The 13,078-nt window shown below is 43.0% G+C and overlaps 2 protein-coding genes across 4 annotated transcripts; one reads left to right on the top strand and one right to left on the bottom strand.

The window, feature by feature from the left end:
* Nucleotides 1-237: 237 nt before the first annotated feature.
* On the top strand, nt 238-4,224 carry atp6v1e1a (ATPase H+ transporting V1 subunit E1a). The gene is made up of 9 exons (XM_084555329.1): nt 238-417; nt 971-1,036; nt 1,128-1,237; nt 1,657-1,723; nt 1,984-2,073; nt 2,160-2,228; nt 2,316-2,410; nt 2,530-2,617; nt 3,745-4,224. The coding sequence occupies exons 1-9, from the start codon at nt 385-387 to the stop codon at nt 3,805-3,807; spliced, it is 681 nt and encodes a 226-aa protein (XP_084411455.1). The 5' UTR covers nt 238-384; the 3' UTR covers nt 3,808-4,224.
* Nucleotides 4,225-4,276: 52 nt separating this feature from the next.
* Nucleotides 4,277-12,207, bottom strand: slc25a18 (solute carrier family 25 member 18). 3 transcript variants are annotated; one of them, XM_084555328.1, is made up of 10 exons: nt 11,673-12,207; nt 10,293-10,649; nt 9,932-10,054; nt 9,089-9,144; nt 8,756-8,846; nt 8,224-8,339; nt 7,741-7,930; nt 7,065-7,237; nt 6,165-6,240; nt 4,277-6,064 (listed from the first exon to the last, which is right to left on the bottom strand). In XM_084555328.1, exons 2-10 carry the CDS (start codon nt 10,310-10,312, stop codon nt 5,923-5,925), a joined length of 987 nt encoding a protein of 328 aa, XP_084411454.1. In that variant the 5' UTR covers nt 10,313-10,649; nt 11,673-12,207; the 3' UTR covers nt 4,277-5,922. The 3 variants fall into 3 exon arrangements, with proteins under 3 accessions (XP_084411454.1, XP_084411453.1, XP_084411452.1); XM_084555327.1 differs by having other exon boundaries at nt 10,293-12,207; XM_084555326.1 differs by lacking the exons at nt 10,293-10,649; nt 11,673-12,207 and having other exon boundaries at nt 9,932-10,227.
* Between the last annotated feature and the right edge of the window lie 871 nt (nt 12,208-13,078).

Here is a 13,078-nt window from a genome sequence, read left to right as displayed (position 1 = left end):
ACGTGTTGTTGTTGGAATTTCCGGCCAAACACGAAGAAGTGTCATTATATTACGTAACGATTCTAAATATTAATGTTAAAATATATGTTCCAGAGAATGAACATGTATTATATTATATATATTAAAATAGTGTAGCCATAAAGCGACATCCCCGCACAGTTTTAACAACTGCGTGCCGTTTGCGCATGTGCGCGCGCGCGTGCGTCTCCCCCCTGACAATCGGTATTTGTGTTTTATTTTGAAAGTTGACACCGGAAATTGTGTTCCGTCTGAGCTTGTTCTTCCAACGGCTCCTGTTTTCACTGTGGTCGAGGAAAACATACTTTTACACAGACTTTACGGGATTAAAACAATATATATATTTACATAAAAAATAAAGCAAACATGGCGCTCACGGTTGCCGACGTACAGAAACAGGTAAAGTGTTCAATTTCAGTTTAAAAAGGTTTAACCAGCTGAGCTGACTAACGTTATATGTTGTCGTAAACAAACCACAGCTAACGGCCCAAACTAACTTTACTGTGTAACTGTGTCATCACCAGTCCGCCCTGTTTTTAACTTTTGACCTTTGATATTCAAATAAATAACTAATTTACATTGCTTGTGTGGATTTATTTGTGGATTAATTGTGTCCACATTACTGCAACATGTCGTGTCACATTCATTCAGATTCAGAAAACTTTATTTGTCCCCGTGGGGCAATTTAAGACACAAGCGAGCACAAGTTACCATGCCTTAAATGTTATAACCATCCAAAATGTCCATGGAGAATGTAAGCAGACTGTATAAGTAAAGTGACTTGAGAAAAGATAGTTTTTAGGAGCAAATGAGAAATAAAAAAGTAATTCCAAAGCTAAAGTCTGGATTTTAGTAAGAAACCATATGCTAAAAAAGTGTAAATCTCTTGTATTTCCATTTTAGACAGTCAGCAAACAATGTCAATCTTGTTCATGTTTGTCTCTGGTGGCAGATCAAGCACATGATGGCCTTCATCGAGCAAGAGGCCAACGAGAAAGTTGAGGAAATTGATGCCAAGGTAATTGAAGCGTGCCATGTCAGTTTAGTCAGTCTTGTGATTTCTTAATTTCCCTCTTTCGTTTCTGCTGTAACGGTCCTTCTGTTCGCAGGCGGAGGAGGAGTTCAACATTGAGAAAGGACGCCTGGTGCAGACTCAGCGGGTGAAAATCATGGAATACTACGAGAAGAAGGAAAAGCACATTGATCAGCACAAGAAAGTGTGAGCTGCTGGTCATTGATTGCCAGTTCGGGAAGAAATGTCCGCGGTTAAAGGAGATATACGTTTACATATATATATCTGATTAAATTATTATTATTATTATTATTTGAACATTCACATATGATAAGAGAAAGAAAGCGCACACGTTTCTATGAAATCCATAGTCACACAAAGAAAATCCAACACCCTCTCGTGCAGTCTTTGAAATATTTTATAAATGGTCTCCTTGTTTCAGCTTCTCAGAGTCAAATTCACACCAATATTAGGTCCAAAACAAAATCAGTTTACAGGAAGGTGGTGAGAAAAGAAAAGCAGGAAATCCTCTCACATGAGAAGCAGGAACCAGAATATCTGGACATTGTTGGAACAGCTTTTTTTTTAGATAAATGAATGACCTTAAGAATCTATACTCCCCTCAGCCAGATGTCCAACCTGATGAACCAGGCGAGGCTGAAGGTGCTGAAGGCCCGGGATGACATGATCACGGTGAGAGATCAATGCCCATGTCTTACAGAGACTCGTATACTGCGTGCAGCTATTATGAGTTTGCATTCATGAGTTAGGTTTATGTGGACATTTATACGGGTCAGTCGTGAGGATGGGGGTTCATTTAATATCCTTGGATCATATAAAAATGAGATTTATTCTGCAGTAGCTGAACAAGAGTTTTAACGAGCAAAAAGACCATGACTTCAAATGAATCAGGTCGACTCCTCTCAGTTTCTTGCCTGCGCTATTTGTCTCAGGATCTGTTGAATGAGGCCCGTCAAAGACTCGGAGAGATCGCCAAGGACCCCGCTAAGTACGCTGACCTGCTGGAGGGCCTGGTGCTTCAGGTAAAACCTCCAACGTCCGTCCGTCCAGGAAGGATGCAGGTCAACCTCTCTGTGTATTCAAAGTTTGCGCCTTTTTAACATTTCAGGGTTTCTACCAACTCCTGGAACCTAAAGTTACGATTCGCTGCCGGCAGCAGGACGTAGAAATGGTGCAGGTGAGTCTGGCTGTTCTTTTTTTATGATTACACAGCAACATCCATGACCAACTATAGAGTGTTCCTGTCTGTTTTATTACCTGACAGGCTGCTGTGAACAAGAACATCCCCATATACAAAGAGGCAGTGAAGAGCAGCATAGCCGTCAGAATCGACCAGGAACGTTTTCTCTCGTCCAACATGTAAGATTCACAATGTGCTTTTAACGTCGGCGTGTTCTCTTTGATTTTAACTGTGTTAAAACGGACGACTTTCGTTCTTGCGACCGAGTTTATGGCAAACATTTGCTTTGCTTCAACAGCTGCGGGGGGATTGAAATGTACAACGACAACGGGAAGATCAAGGTTTCAAACACGCTGGAGAGCAGACTGGAGCTCATGGCGCAACAGGTAGAGTAACTCTGGGGATGGATCTGAAATCCAAATAATCATTAATGACCATTGAAACGGACTGAATTCAGTTCCAGCTGTTGGACTGTAGGGGGCAGCACAGCTCAACCGGTTTTCCAGCAAACCTGATAAAAGGTCCAGCTAGCTTGTCATGCTACTCACTCATTTACTGTATTTAAATAATAATAAAAAAAAAAACTGATTCTTATTTTCAGATAATGTTGATTTTTATATTAATAATATCATCACTGTTTTACTTTTGAGCTTTATTCAGGTCAGCAAAATTAGTTTTTAACATTTATTTCTGCTTTCTACAGAAAGGATACACAGACAATAGCACATTGAGTACATAGTCGAATAAAATATATATGTATATATTTATATATGTTGATTTAAATAGTTTCTTGTCTGTGCACAAAGGGAAATCTTTGTTAAACTGTGTGAACTTCAGAAACTGATCTCTTGACTCTGCTGCCCCTGCGTCATCCGTGGCAATAGCAGATATATTCAGGTAAAAAATAGGAGAGAATAGAATAGAATAGACTTTATTGCCATTTGCACAGGTACAGGAAAGTACAGGTGTATAAGAAGTTCCCTGAAAAACAAAGGTAAGCAGCAGCAGAGTAAAGAGCAGGAAGGAGAAATAAATACACACTATACAGTATAGGTTATTGCACTGAAGATATTGCACATTGTTGTGTTGAAAATAATATTTCTCTGTATAACAGAGACTCAGAGAGAGAGAAAGGGGGGTGGTTTGGGGGTAGCTGAGAGTGAGACAGTCCAGTCTGTGAGGCGTGTGATGTGATGGTTTGTTGGGTCACACAGGGTCTGGGCCATCCTCTGCTTTTTTCCACAAAGCTCCAAACAAACCTTCATTCACAGGAAGCTTTGTGAGAATATTAATCAGCCGAAGAAGCGTCAATAAAAGTTGTAAATATGAGCCGGTGTGCGTTCAGCCGACGGTGACAGCGTGGTTTGCTTGAAACTTGTCTATAAGTTAATGACCTTAAAAGCTTTGTCATATTTCCTTACTAGTTTAGCTCTAGGATTTATCCAGGCTTTTCCTTGTAATTCCTTGTATGTGTGTGCGTGTGTGTGCGTCTCCTCACTTTACCCCTCGACAGATGATGCCTGAAATTAGAGTGAAGTTGTTCGGCGCCAACCCAAACCGCAAGTTCATGGATTAGCTGGATTTCGAAGAGAGCAGTGTGCGGACACAATGCGGAATAATATTTAAGGTGACCGTCACCGTTCGAGAGTCTGTCGAATCGTCCGGGGGTTGAAGAACACCCTGAATGGGATGCAGTGAATGTGTTTGCATATTTTAACACACTAACGGACTGTGTCATAATCCAACGAGTGCATTTACTTATGTTTAAATGCCTGTTTTACCTCTCCTGTGGAAAAGGACTCTGTTACAATCAGTTGTTTCAGGAAACCTGTCGCTCTTGGTTGAAGTAATCAAGATGCGTTTAGGTCACTAATGATACCAAAGACACATAATTTGTCTGCAGTTTATTGTAGACTACAGTGATTTTGATAACATTATCATCATAAGTTGGTTTTTTTTGTTTTTATTTTGTGTGTGTGTGGACAGAAATGTGAAGCATTGTTCCAAAGCAATAAACTTACAAAAAAAAAAAAAAACTAGAGAAATCAGCATGTATGAGATATCTTTATTTACAGCTCGTAAACAAACAGTTTACTCCAGCTATGTTCTCTCTACAGTGAGGAAAATGTAGTAGCATATGTACACTAGCCACATCAAAATACGTCTCGCGTTAAAAATGTAAAAAAAAAAAAATCAAAAAGGTTTTAGTGCCACCCAGTGGGCTCAAGTAATGGCAGTTGACAGTCGGGCGAGACAAGGTGCCACACTCCCTCCACGGGTCTAACAAATACAACTGTCTCCGCTAAAAACCGGATTCAAGTACCAAAACAGTATTTCGACGCCGCCACTTCCACTGAATTCATTTAAGACTTACAGTTTTGATGCTTTAGACACTACCAGCAGTATAAGGCTTTTATTGCGTTGTTCTTTAGTTATTGTGCGTGCGTCACTTGAAGCAACTTGTTTTTTTGTTTTTTGTTTTTTTAAGCTGTAACTAAAAGCAGTAAAATAAACTCGAGGCGTCTCGCGGGTTTTAATTAAACCCTGGCAAGCTGCGGAGAAGAGGTTACCTATAAGACAGAGTAGCCGTGGAGGCTAACCTGCGGGCTATAGGCAGGAAGTGAGCTGGGTGTTAGGGTATATTGTATGCTAATGCACGGATTAAAGCATTACCATCAGATTAACAAATGACCTTAAAGACACTGGCAGGCAGCTCCTCCCAGTCCAGTGAAAGAATCCAAGATTACAACTCCAATTTTGCAGATGAAGAGGAAGGAAGGGACGCACATTCTTTCATTTTTATGCACACATTATTGGGGGGAAAAAAACATATTTCTAACCGGGACTGAACCTCCCGGGTTTCATTTAGACCCTGAAAAGGTGTGGACAAGATGGAGTCAATGAGATAGTGGTCCAGCAGTCTAACCTGTGGCCTCTGAGCAGGAAGTGAGCTGTGTGTTGGGGTATATTGTACGCTAAAACAGGGATTAAAGCATTACAATCAGATTAACAAATTACCTTGGACATACTGGAAGGCGGCGCCTCCCGGTCCAGTGAAAGAACCCAAGATTACAACTCTGACCTCCGTGTATTGGAGTGGGAGGAACGTGTAACAAGAGTAGAAAGAAGGATATCGAGCTCCGTTGCACATTGAAGTGTGGATGATTGGTGTTTAAAATCAAGACATTGGTGTTAAACATTTTGCAGTGTTAGATAAAAGATTTAAAGGAGGATTTGTCACTTACATTGAATGGTGTGTGTCTGATTCGTAGGCAATTTAGCTCGCGGCCTCAAATAAAATGCAGACAGAGTAGCCTCTTTTTGGTAAAAAGGGACAGGCGCAATACTGCAGCAGGCACCCTGGGATAACCAAGACAGCTCGGGACACCTCAGATTAGTCACACGCATGCACAGGACCCCGCTGAACCTCCGCGACCCCGCTGACAGCACGTAAAAACCCTAGACAAACACGATTAGCGTGAACCCACTCGTCCACATGTTAGTAAATGGAGCTCCTTCGCATCTCACGTCAGAACCACCGCTCCTCTTCCTTTGGTTAGTGGGCCGCGGCCTTCGCTCCCCTCCTTTGCGCCGCTCATTCGCTGCAGATTAAAGCAGCATATTATCTGTACAGAAGAAAACCAAAAAAAAAAAAAAACGCAACCGGCCCCGCCACCGATGCCAAGCACCGCTATCCCAGAAAACCCAGCGCCATCTCCCCGACCCCGAGAAAGTAGACACCCTGCGCAATGCCAAAGAGAGGGGCGATGACTAAAGCACGGCACGTTGCACCCTTCAGGAATGCTGATGGGCCCTCTCGCCTCATGATGCGCCTGCAAAGCACACAAAGACAAAAAAAAAGTGTTAATAGACTTCTTATACTAATATTTACTAAAGCAGCATGTTTTTTATATAATTTTGTTGTAGGCTTACCTTGTACAGTCAAGAATTCCTCTATACGTGTCCTCCCCTTCCCCTTTTTGCAAGGTCTGCAGACGGGTCTTGATTACTGTAGGGTGATTTAAAGCAAAGATGCACTGCCATTACATCGGTTGAGTTATGACTGCTTCTAAAATCAGTTTTGTACCTCTGTGTATTCATAGATTTTTCATTTTAGTGTCCGAAAATGGATGCTTCGATTGGCGGCTTTAAAAAATTCCACAGTGGAACAAAAAAAACTAAAAAGGATCGATGCCATTTGTGGTGTTTTCTACTCTCCGTGCCAACGACAATCTTTATTTTATCGACAGAAAATGACCCGTCTGTCATGTGGCTGAAGCAACACAACACCTTACGATGCTAAATTGAACCAAAGTGCATTTTATTTGCTCATGAGCAGTTTATTAGGTACACTAGTGAAAACAAATGCATTCTAATATAACAGTCCTGCACTAAATCCTCCTTTGTGACTGTCAGGAAATCTAGAAGTCAAAGAGGAACATAGTCACTTATTGTCAATTTACAGTCTTTTGCCAAAACATTAAGTACACCAGTGCATTCTAACACAACTGTCCTGCACTAAATCCTCCTTCATGGCTGTTATAATGTTCAGTTTATGTTGAAATAGCAATAAGGAAGGTGGTGATTCAACGATATGATCATTTTTGGAGGATGTGGTTTGTGGTGCCAAATGGGGTTGTCATACTACAAAATAAAAAAACACAGTTGATTCAACAGCTCTGTTTTAAAAAATATGCTGCTTTGTGAAGCTAAGGACTGCTAGCTTATATATAGGAAGGCATTCGTTTTCACCAGTGTACCTTATGAACTGGCAAGGTCCTGCCACATACACCTTCTATCACTCTCTCTCTCTCTCTTGCCACCGCTACTCACCATCCAGAGGTGTAACCGCCACGGCCGCCACTGAGCCTGCAGAGCAACCTGACACGAAGGACTGCCAGAAAGGTGCCCGGGCCTGCACGTCGGCCTGGCCGGCTGCCCTCTCCCGGCCCAGCGCGTTGAGGTTGGCAAACAGCGGGAAGTAGATCATTGAGAAGGGGACATCCCTGAAAAGTTAGATTTTTTTTAAAAAACAAGGTTAAATGAGAACGACAGGGGATGGAAATTTTGACTGGGGGAAGATGAGGTCAGGGAAAGAGAGGGAGACAAAACACATGGACCAGTTCAGATGAAGCTTTGCAGCCAGACATAGCTGCAGGAATCTATTGATCGGCATTGAATAGCGGAGGTGTGAGGAAATAAAAAAACTCACCAGGAGTTACGCAATCAAAATGAATCTAAAATATTAATGCGATGGAGTTAAATGAAAGGATGCACGGTGATGCAGTATAAGTATAGAAGGTGTAATAGACTGAGTTACACCAGTGGCTTTAAATATATAATGGATAACAAATGCACTGATCTAATAGAATGATGTAGAATAAGATAGTTTAAGGAAGTAATGTAAAAAGGATGCTTTAGAAATAGTAATACCTTAGTAAAACAGTAAAATATATACAGCAAAAGTACATTTTTAGAGCGAGTGTTTGTTTTCTTTGTGTGTGTTAACCTCATTAAAGTGGCTCCCGCCCCTCTGTAGAGGCCAGCCAGGCCACGAGTCCTCAGCAGCTCCACAGTGATGCTGGTGGCCGAGGCCCGCGGCGGGGGGGCCGACCGGGCTTGTGGTGGAGGGGCCACCAACGATGGAGCCGGACCAGGAGCGGTAGCCTGAGCCGGAGCTGGCACAGGCCTTTGTGCGGCTAATGGACAAACACAGACTCCCTCAGGTTAGAAAAAAAAACGCACACAGAGGATAAATCCCGCAGCTGTCACAGTGAATTAGTTTTGTTACTGAACAAAGGATTCATCGATCACATCTATTCAAGAACAATCACGGTGTGTCTATTTAGGGACATGATATGACTGAACATAAACCTGTCTCACCATAAAGACAAGATAAAAAGTCCAATTTGATTTATTTAACAGATTAATAGCAGTGAATGGGCCTTTGAACATTAAAATATTCACAGTCTACTTCCTGACAATAGCTCACCGAGCCTTCCTGCGTCTTGCAGCTGAATCTTGAGCATCTCCATGGGAGTGGTGACCACCACCTGACAGGTCCCAGCCCCGCACCCGGCCAGTACCTCCCCCCACAGGGGCAAATGCCTGGAAATACACAATAGCGTCATTAACAGATGTACAAAAGCAAGTACTCTACGCCTCTGCAATGTAACAGGCAAAGGTTCTTTACAAGAGTTTAATGGTGCTGGTTGTGATTTTCTCCAGCACCCTTCACAGGACAAGCGGTTACAGAAGATGAATGAATGAATGAATGGTTGTGATTTTGTTGTTGCCCCTTTTATTAATTATACCCGGAAGTTTATTTGCCTGATTGTGTCAAAACCTTGGGAAGTTATGGATCCACAGACACAACAGACTCGATACGTCACATAAAACTAAACTTGTTTTCATGCTTCACAATTAAAAAAGTGTATCTGCATTACCCATACTGTAGCTCTGTATTATTTAATGTATAGATGCATGACATGATATATACAAGTGCTGGACCAAAATGAAGTTACCCGTCCTTAGAGAGCTTCTGCCTGAAGACATCATTAGCAGCCAGTTTGATGGCCTTCTCCGGCGTCACTAGCGTGAGGTTGACTGCCGCACCTGGAGAACACAAGCGCACTAATGACCGAGACACACGACCGTTTCCGCTAATGTACACAAATAGAACAAAACTAAACTGGCAGCTTATGGCTCACCGCCAGAAGCTAATGGCACTAGACACTGGTTATCATGATCAAAAGATTTAGGGCTCGCGGGAGAAACAACAGCGTAGGTGTTGTGAGGAGGTGACGTTGGATGAGGATGTGCTGTTTGTCACGGGGATTAGAAATACCAAAGAATACCTCTGTAGCATCCGAAATAGCCCTCTGAGCGTACCGTCTTTGCCAGGCAGTCGAGCCTTTAAGAACAACAAAGGAGAAAAAAAATAATCAGCTCTACCATAACTCTCACCATTGAATCTAAAGGACGGGGTGGCCTTTGCCCTTATAACTCCAAATCATTTCTTCACAACAAACTGGTTGCAGACCAGTGCATCAGTTATGTTGAAAGGGCAAAAATATTTAACCAACTTTGTAGCTCTGCCTTGAAAGGAATAACTAAAACTATTTTCCATCTCTGACTCACTGTGGAAAACCGCAGGCTGCTGAAAACAGGACGGCCGCGCCTAAGCAGCCAGCAAAATGGATGCAGACCAAAAGTTCAGGATCAGTGCATCTTCTAAAGTACGCACAGAGTCAGTCTTTTTCCCTGCATCTTTTAATTCTGCCTCGAATGAAAGCTTCCGAGGCAACGGACGTTTAAAGATGTGTCCGTATTTTTGTGAATTAGCCAAGAGAGTCCACGGTTCAGAGCTACTACAGCAATCCATCAAAACAAACGGCCACGAGGGAGTTTTGTGTAAACTCTGGCCCTAATAAGGGTAGAGTGTGTTTTGCCTGTGCTGCTCCACCCTCTGAGATTCATTGGGGAAATATGTGAGACGTGGTTATCTAAATAATATGTCTCAAATTAGAAAGTACTGGTAACCAGAGAGCCCATTTAAATTCCTCACTTAACTTAAGCTATATCTTATTATAGAATATTTTGCCTCTATTAAAACACCTCTTTCAGTAATGCCTTCATCTTTCTATGTGACAGATCAATCAGTGTGACGTATTAACTCGGGTCAGGGGATCCACACTCACATTCCTTTGTAGACTTGGATGCCCTGCTGGTTCTGTAGGCGGGTCTTGGCCAGGTCAATAGGAAATACACATGTCACACCAACCAGGCCTGCCACGCCCCCATTAATCAGCTTAGCGGGGAGACTGCGAAAGGGATCAACATAGACACACATGCACGCACAGGCCCATTTACACAGAGAGTCACCAAGACAGCGCCGTCCGTGCAAATGACGCATCCATTCATGGACAGAGATGCAGATAAATGGAAGGTTTTTTCCCACCAACAAGCCGGGCCCACACAAAGAGAGCGATAACGTTAACACAGCTGCTGCTTCCTTTTTATAATCACATCTTCGTTTGGCTAAACAAACAAGATACTCACCTAACTTTCTTCTCTCCCATCCTGATTGCGTTTGGGCTCCACGCCCAGGCCCACTGCTCTTCTCCTCTCGCTGCTCCACCACCTACTCCTCCCTCTCTTCGTCCTCCCCCTCTCCTCCTCTGCCACTCGTCGGCACACGGCCTGAAGTTGTCACCACGGCTCAGCAGCCCTCACCTGGCCACCTGCCTGGCCTTCCTTTAATGTGGCACAGGAAAGGACCGCCTTTTTCCTCTCCCTGCTACGGCAGGGGTGGACGCCTTCTTTTCTGCTCTGGGCAAAACCACCAGGTCTGTGTCTCCTTGCCAGCCTCTCTGCTTTGATGCACTTCACATGAAAACCCGACCTCTCCCCCGTTGTCTGGACACAAAACACGCTCGGTTAGTGTGGACTAAACAAATCCAAACACTTCTTTATGTCATAGTAGGAGGGCCTGGCTGCGGTGACGACGGCACACCTCGCATTGAGTGTCAGGTTCAATAAAATCCAGGCTTGGTCATTCATAAATGTGAATAGCGGCGTATCTGAGGGCTGCCACGGTGAGACAGAACATCTTGAGTCTCTCTAATCTGACAGCTAAAAGGGATAAGAGTATGTGATCTAGCAGGGAGGGCACAACTGAAAATGAGGGGCTTACCTGTTTTCTTTTTACCACATTTGGGTTCCAACATTTGCAAATGATGGAAAATTTGAAGGAAGGGTGGATTTCTTTTTCTTTCTTTTGTTTTCTGGAAATCCAATAGTTTATAGTTTAGCCTAAGAACTATTGTAGATAATACAAACGCTGCCGTAACCTTATCTGCAGTTCACAGCTCTTGCTTTGCTGCATTGTGTTCTCAGTTTTGTGCATTCTTTTTCTGCCTTTTCCCCTCCTGACTTCCCCCCTTCCTTCAGCTCCCTAATTAATCTCTCTCTTAATCTCTCCACCTCCATTCTGCCTCTATTTTTACCACTGTAAACCTTCACTATATCCTCGCCCTGTCTTCTCCTCGGGGAGTAACGGAAACAACAGCTTTTCCCTTTTCCTTAATTAAGTTGGAGATAATTCCCTATCGCCTCAGCAATTTCATCTCTCAAGTTTATCTTCTGTCTCTTAACTCTTTTTTTTTTTTTTTTATCCCATTGCTGGAGCCCAGGCACATTCTACACATGCCTTTCACTGAGCCTCTTTCTGTGAAACTTTCTTTCAGCTCCATTCACGCACAGTAGTGACCCTGCCAAAACACAGACAAGGGTGCCTCACCCCGAGCCAACCTCCAGCTTCCCCTAAAACTGCACCAGAGCTCCCTGCTCGCACAGTTCACACAGTCCTACGAGACAGCTTTCAAAAAGCTAAAATTTCTCCCATCCCACAGACATAGCAGTGGGGAACGGGGGTCTTACCTAAGTCGACGCATCCCACGCGCAGGATCACGCTGTCCACTTTCCTTTCACTTTAACAATGCATGCAGCACTGGTAGTCAAGCGAGAGCGATCTGAGAGAGCTCGCGGCCACTCTGGGGCCGTTGCACAAACACCAGTATTGTCCTGCTCCTTTAGTCCCTCCCTCTCATGCTGACTCTCTGTCACACAGCCCCGGCAACGCAGCTCTGCACTAACACATCTCGACATAAACTCATGCTGGTAGAAGACCCACAACAGACACAGCAGAGACAAATACCAACAATTATTACTCAGTGTGTAGAGTTTCTATTAATATATCTGTATACAGATTGAACAGACACAAAAACCAAGGCTGCACATCAGTAATGAGCTCTCTATTCAACAGTTCTGGTGTTATATAATACCTCCAGACACAATAAATACCACAAATGTTCACAGACTTACAACCACTACTAATAGCTGTATTCAGTGTCGTCATTGCTGGTTGGTACTTTTTGTATTATCGGGCAATATGCGAAGAAAGGTAACTGAAGGATTATGTAAGGACAACAAAAAAAAAAAGAGCATGTGACCACCACAGCAACTGCTCAATGCCCTTTAACTATTTTTTTCATGAGCATTGATTGATGAATCGATTCCTCCTAACGGAAAAACAATTGCTATCAATGACCATGTCACTCTTCAGCAGAGAAAATCTTTGACTAAAGATAATAAGTCTAGTTTGGATAGGACTTTTAAAGCACCACATGTCAATATGTGGGATTTATCTGGGCGAAAGACTGAGATAAAGTTTCTGTTTCCAAACCAAGAGGACCGGCAGCCACTTTAGTAGTATACACGCCTCTTTTGCAAAGGAAATTAAACATTAAATCAGCGTTATTGGCCTTGCTTATTTGTTTACAGTCAAGGTACATATCCTCTGCTTTTAAACCATGCAAGGCACCTCGGGAGCAGTTCATATAGCTAGTAGCTAGTTTTAGGCACATGCTCAAGGTACCTCAGCACTGGACGTAAAGGGGATTCAAACCAGTGACCTCGTGATCTCAGAGCTGCTTCCTCTAACCACACAGCTCCTTTAAACTGAAAAACAACAAGTGAGACAAGGAATCTTTTATTTGAAAAACTTCTTTAGAATTCTAGGGTTAAGAATAATAAAAAAATATTTGCATTTTCAGTACAAAACGTCCTCTGCACAGCACATCAATATGCGGTTCATGTTCAGACCTGCTGCTCATTGCGTAAATTGCTTGATACTACGCCACACTCAAATATCCCGAGTAAGGACACAAAGGAAAGTTAAAGTGCCGGCCCGAGGTAAGATATAATAAACGGCATAACTGATAAACAGACCAACTTGCCCAGTCTCATGTGTTTACACACAGAGTATGCTATTTGATCATTGGATT

The sequence above is a fragment of the Chelon labrosus genome, assembly GCF_963514085.1.
Source record: "Chelon labrosus genome assembly, chromosome: 11".
NCBI classification, from domain to species: domain Eukaryota; kingdom Metazoa; phylum Chordata; class Actinopteri; order Mugiliformes; family Mugilidae; genus Chelon; species Chelon labrosus.
This window is presented reverse-complemented; position numbering and strand designations above follow the sequence as displayed.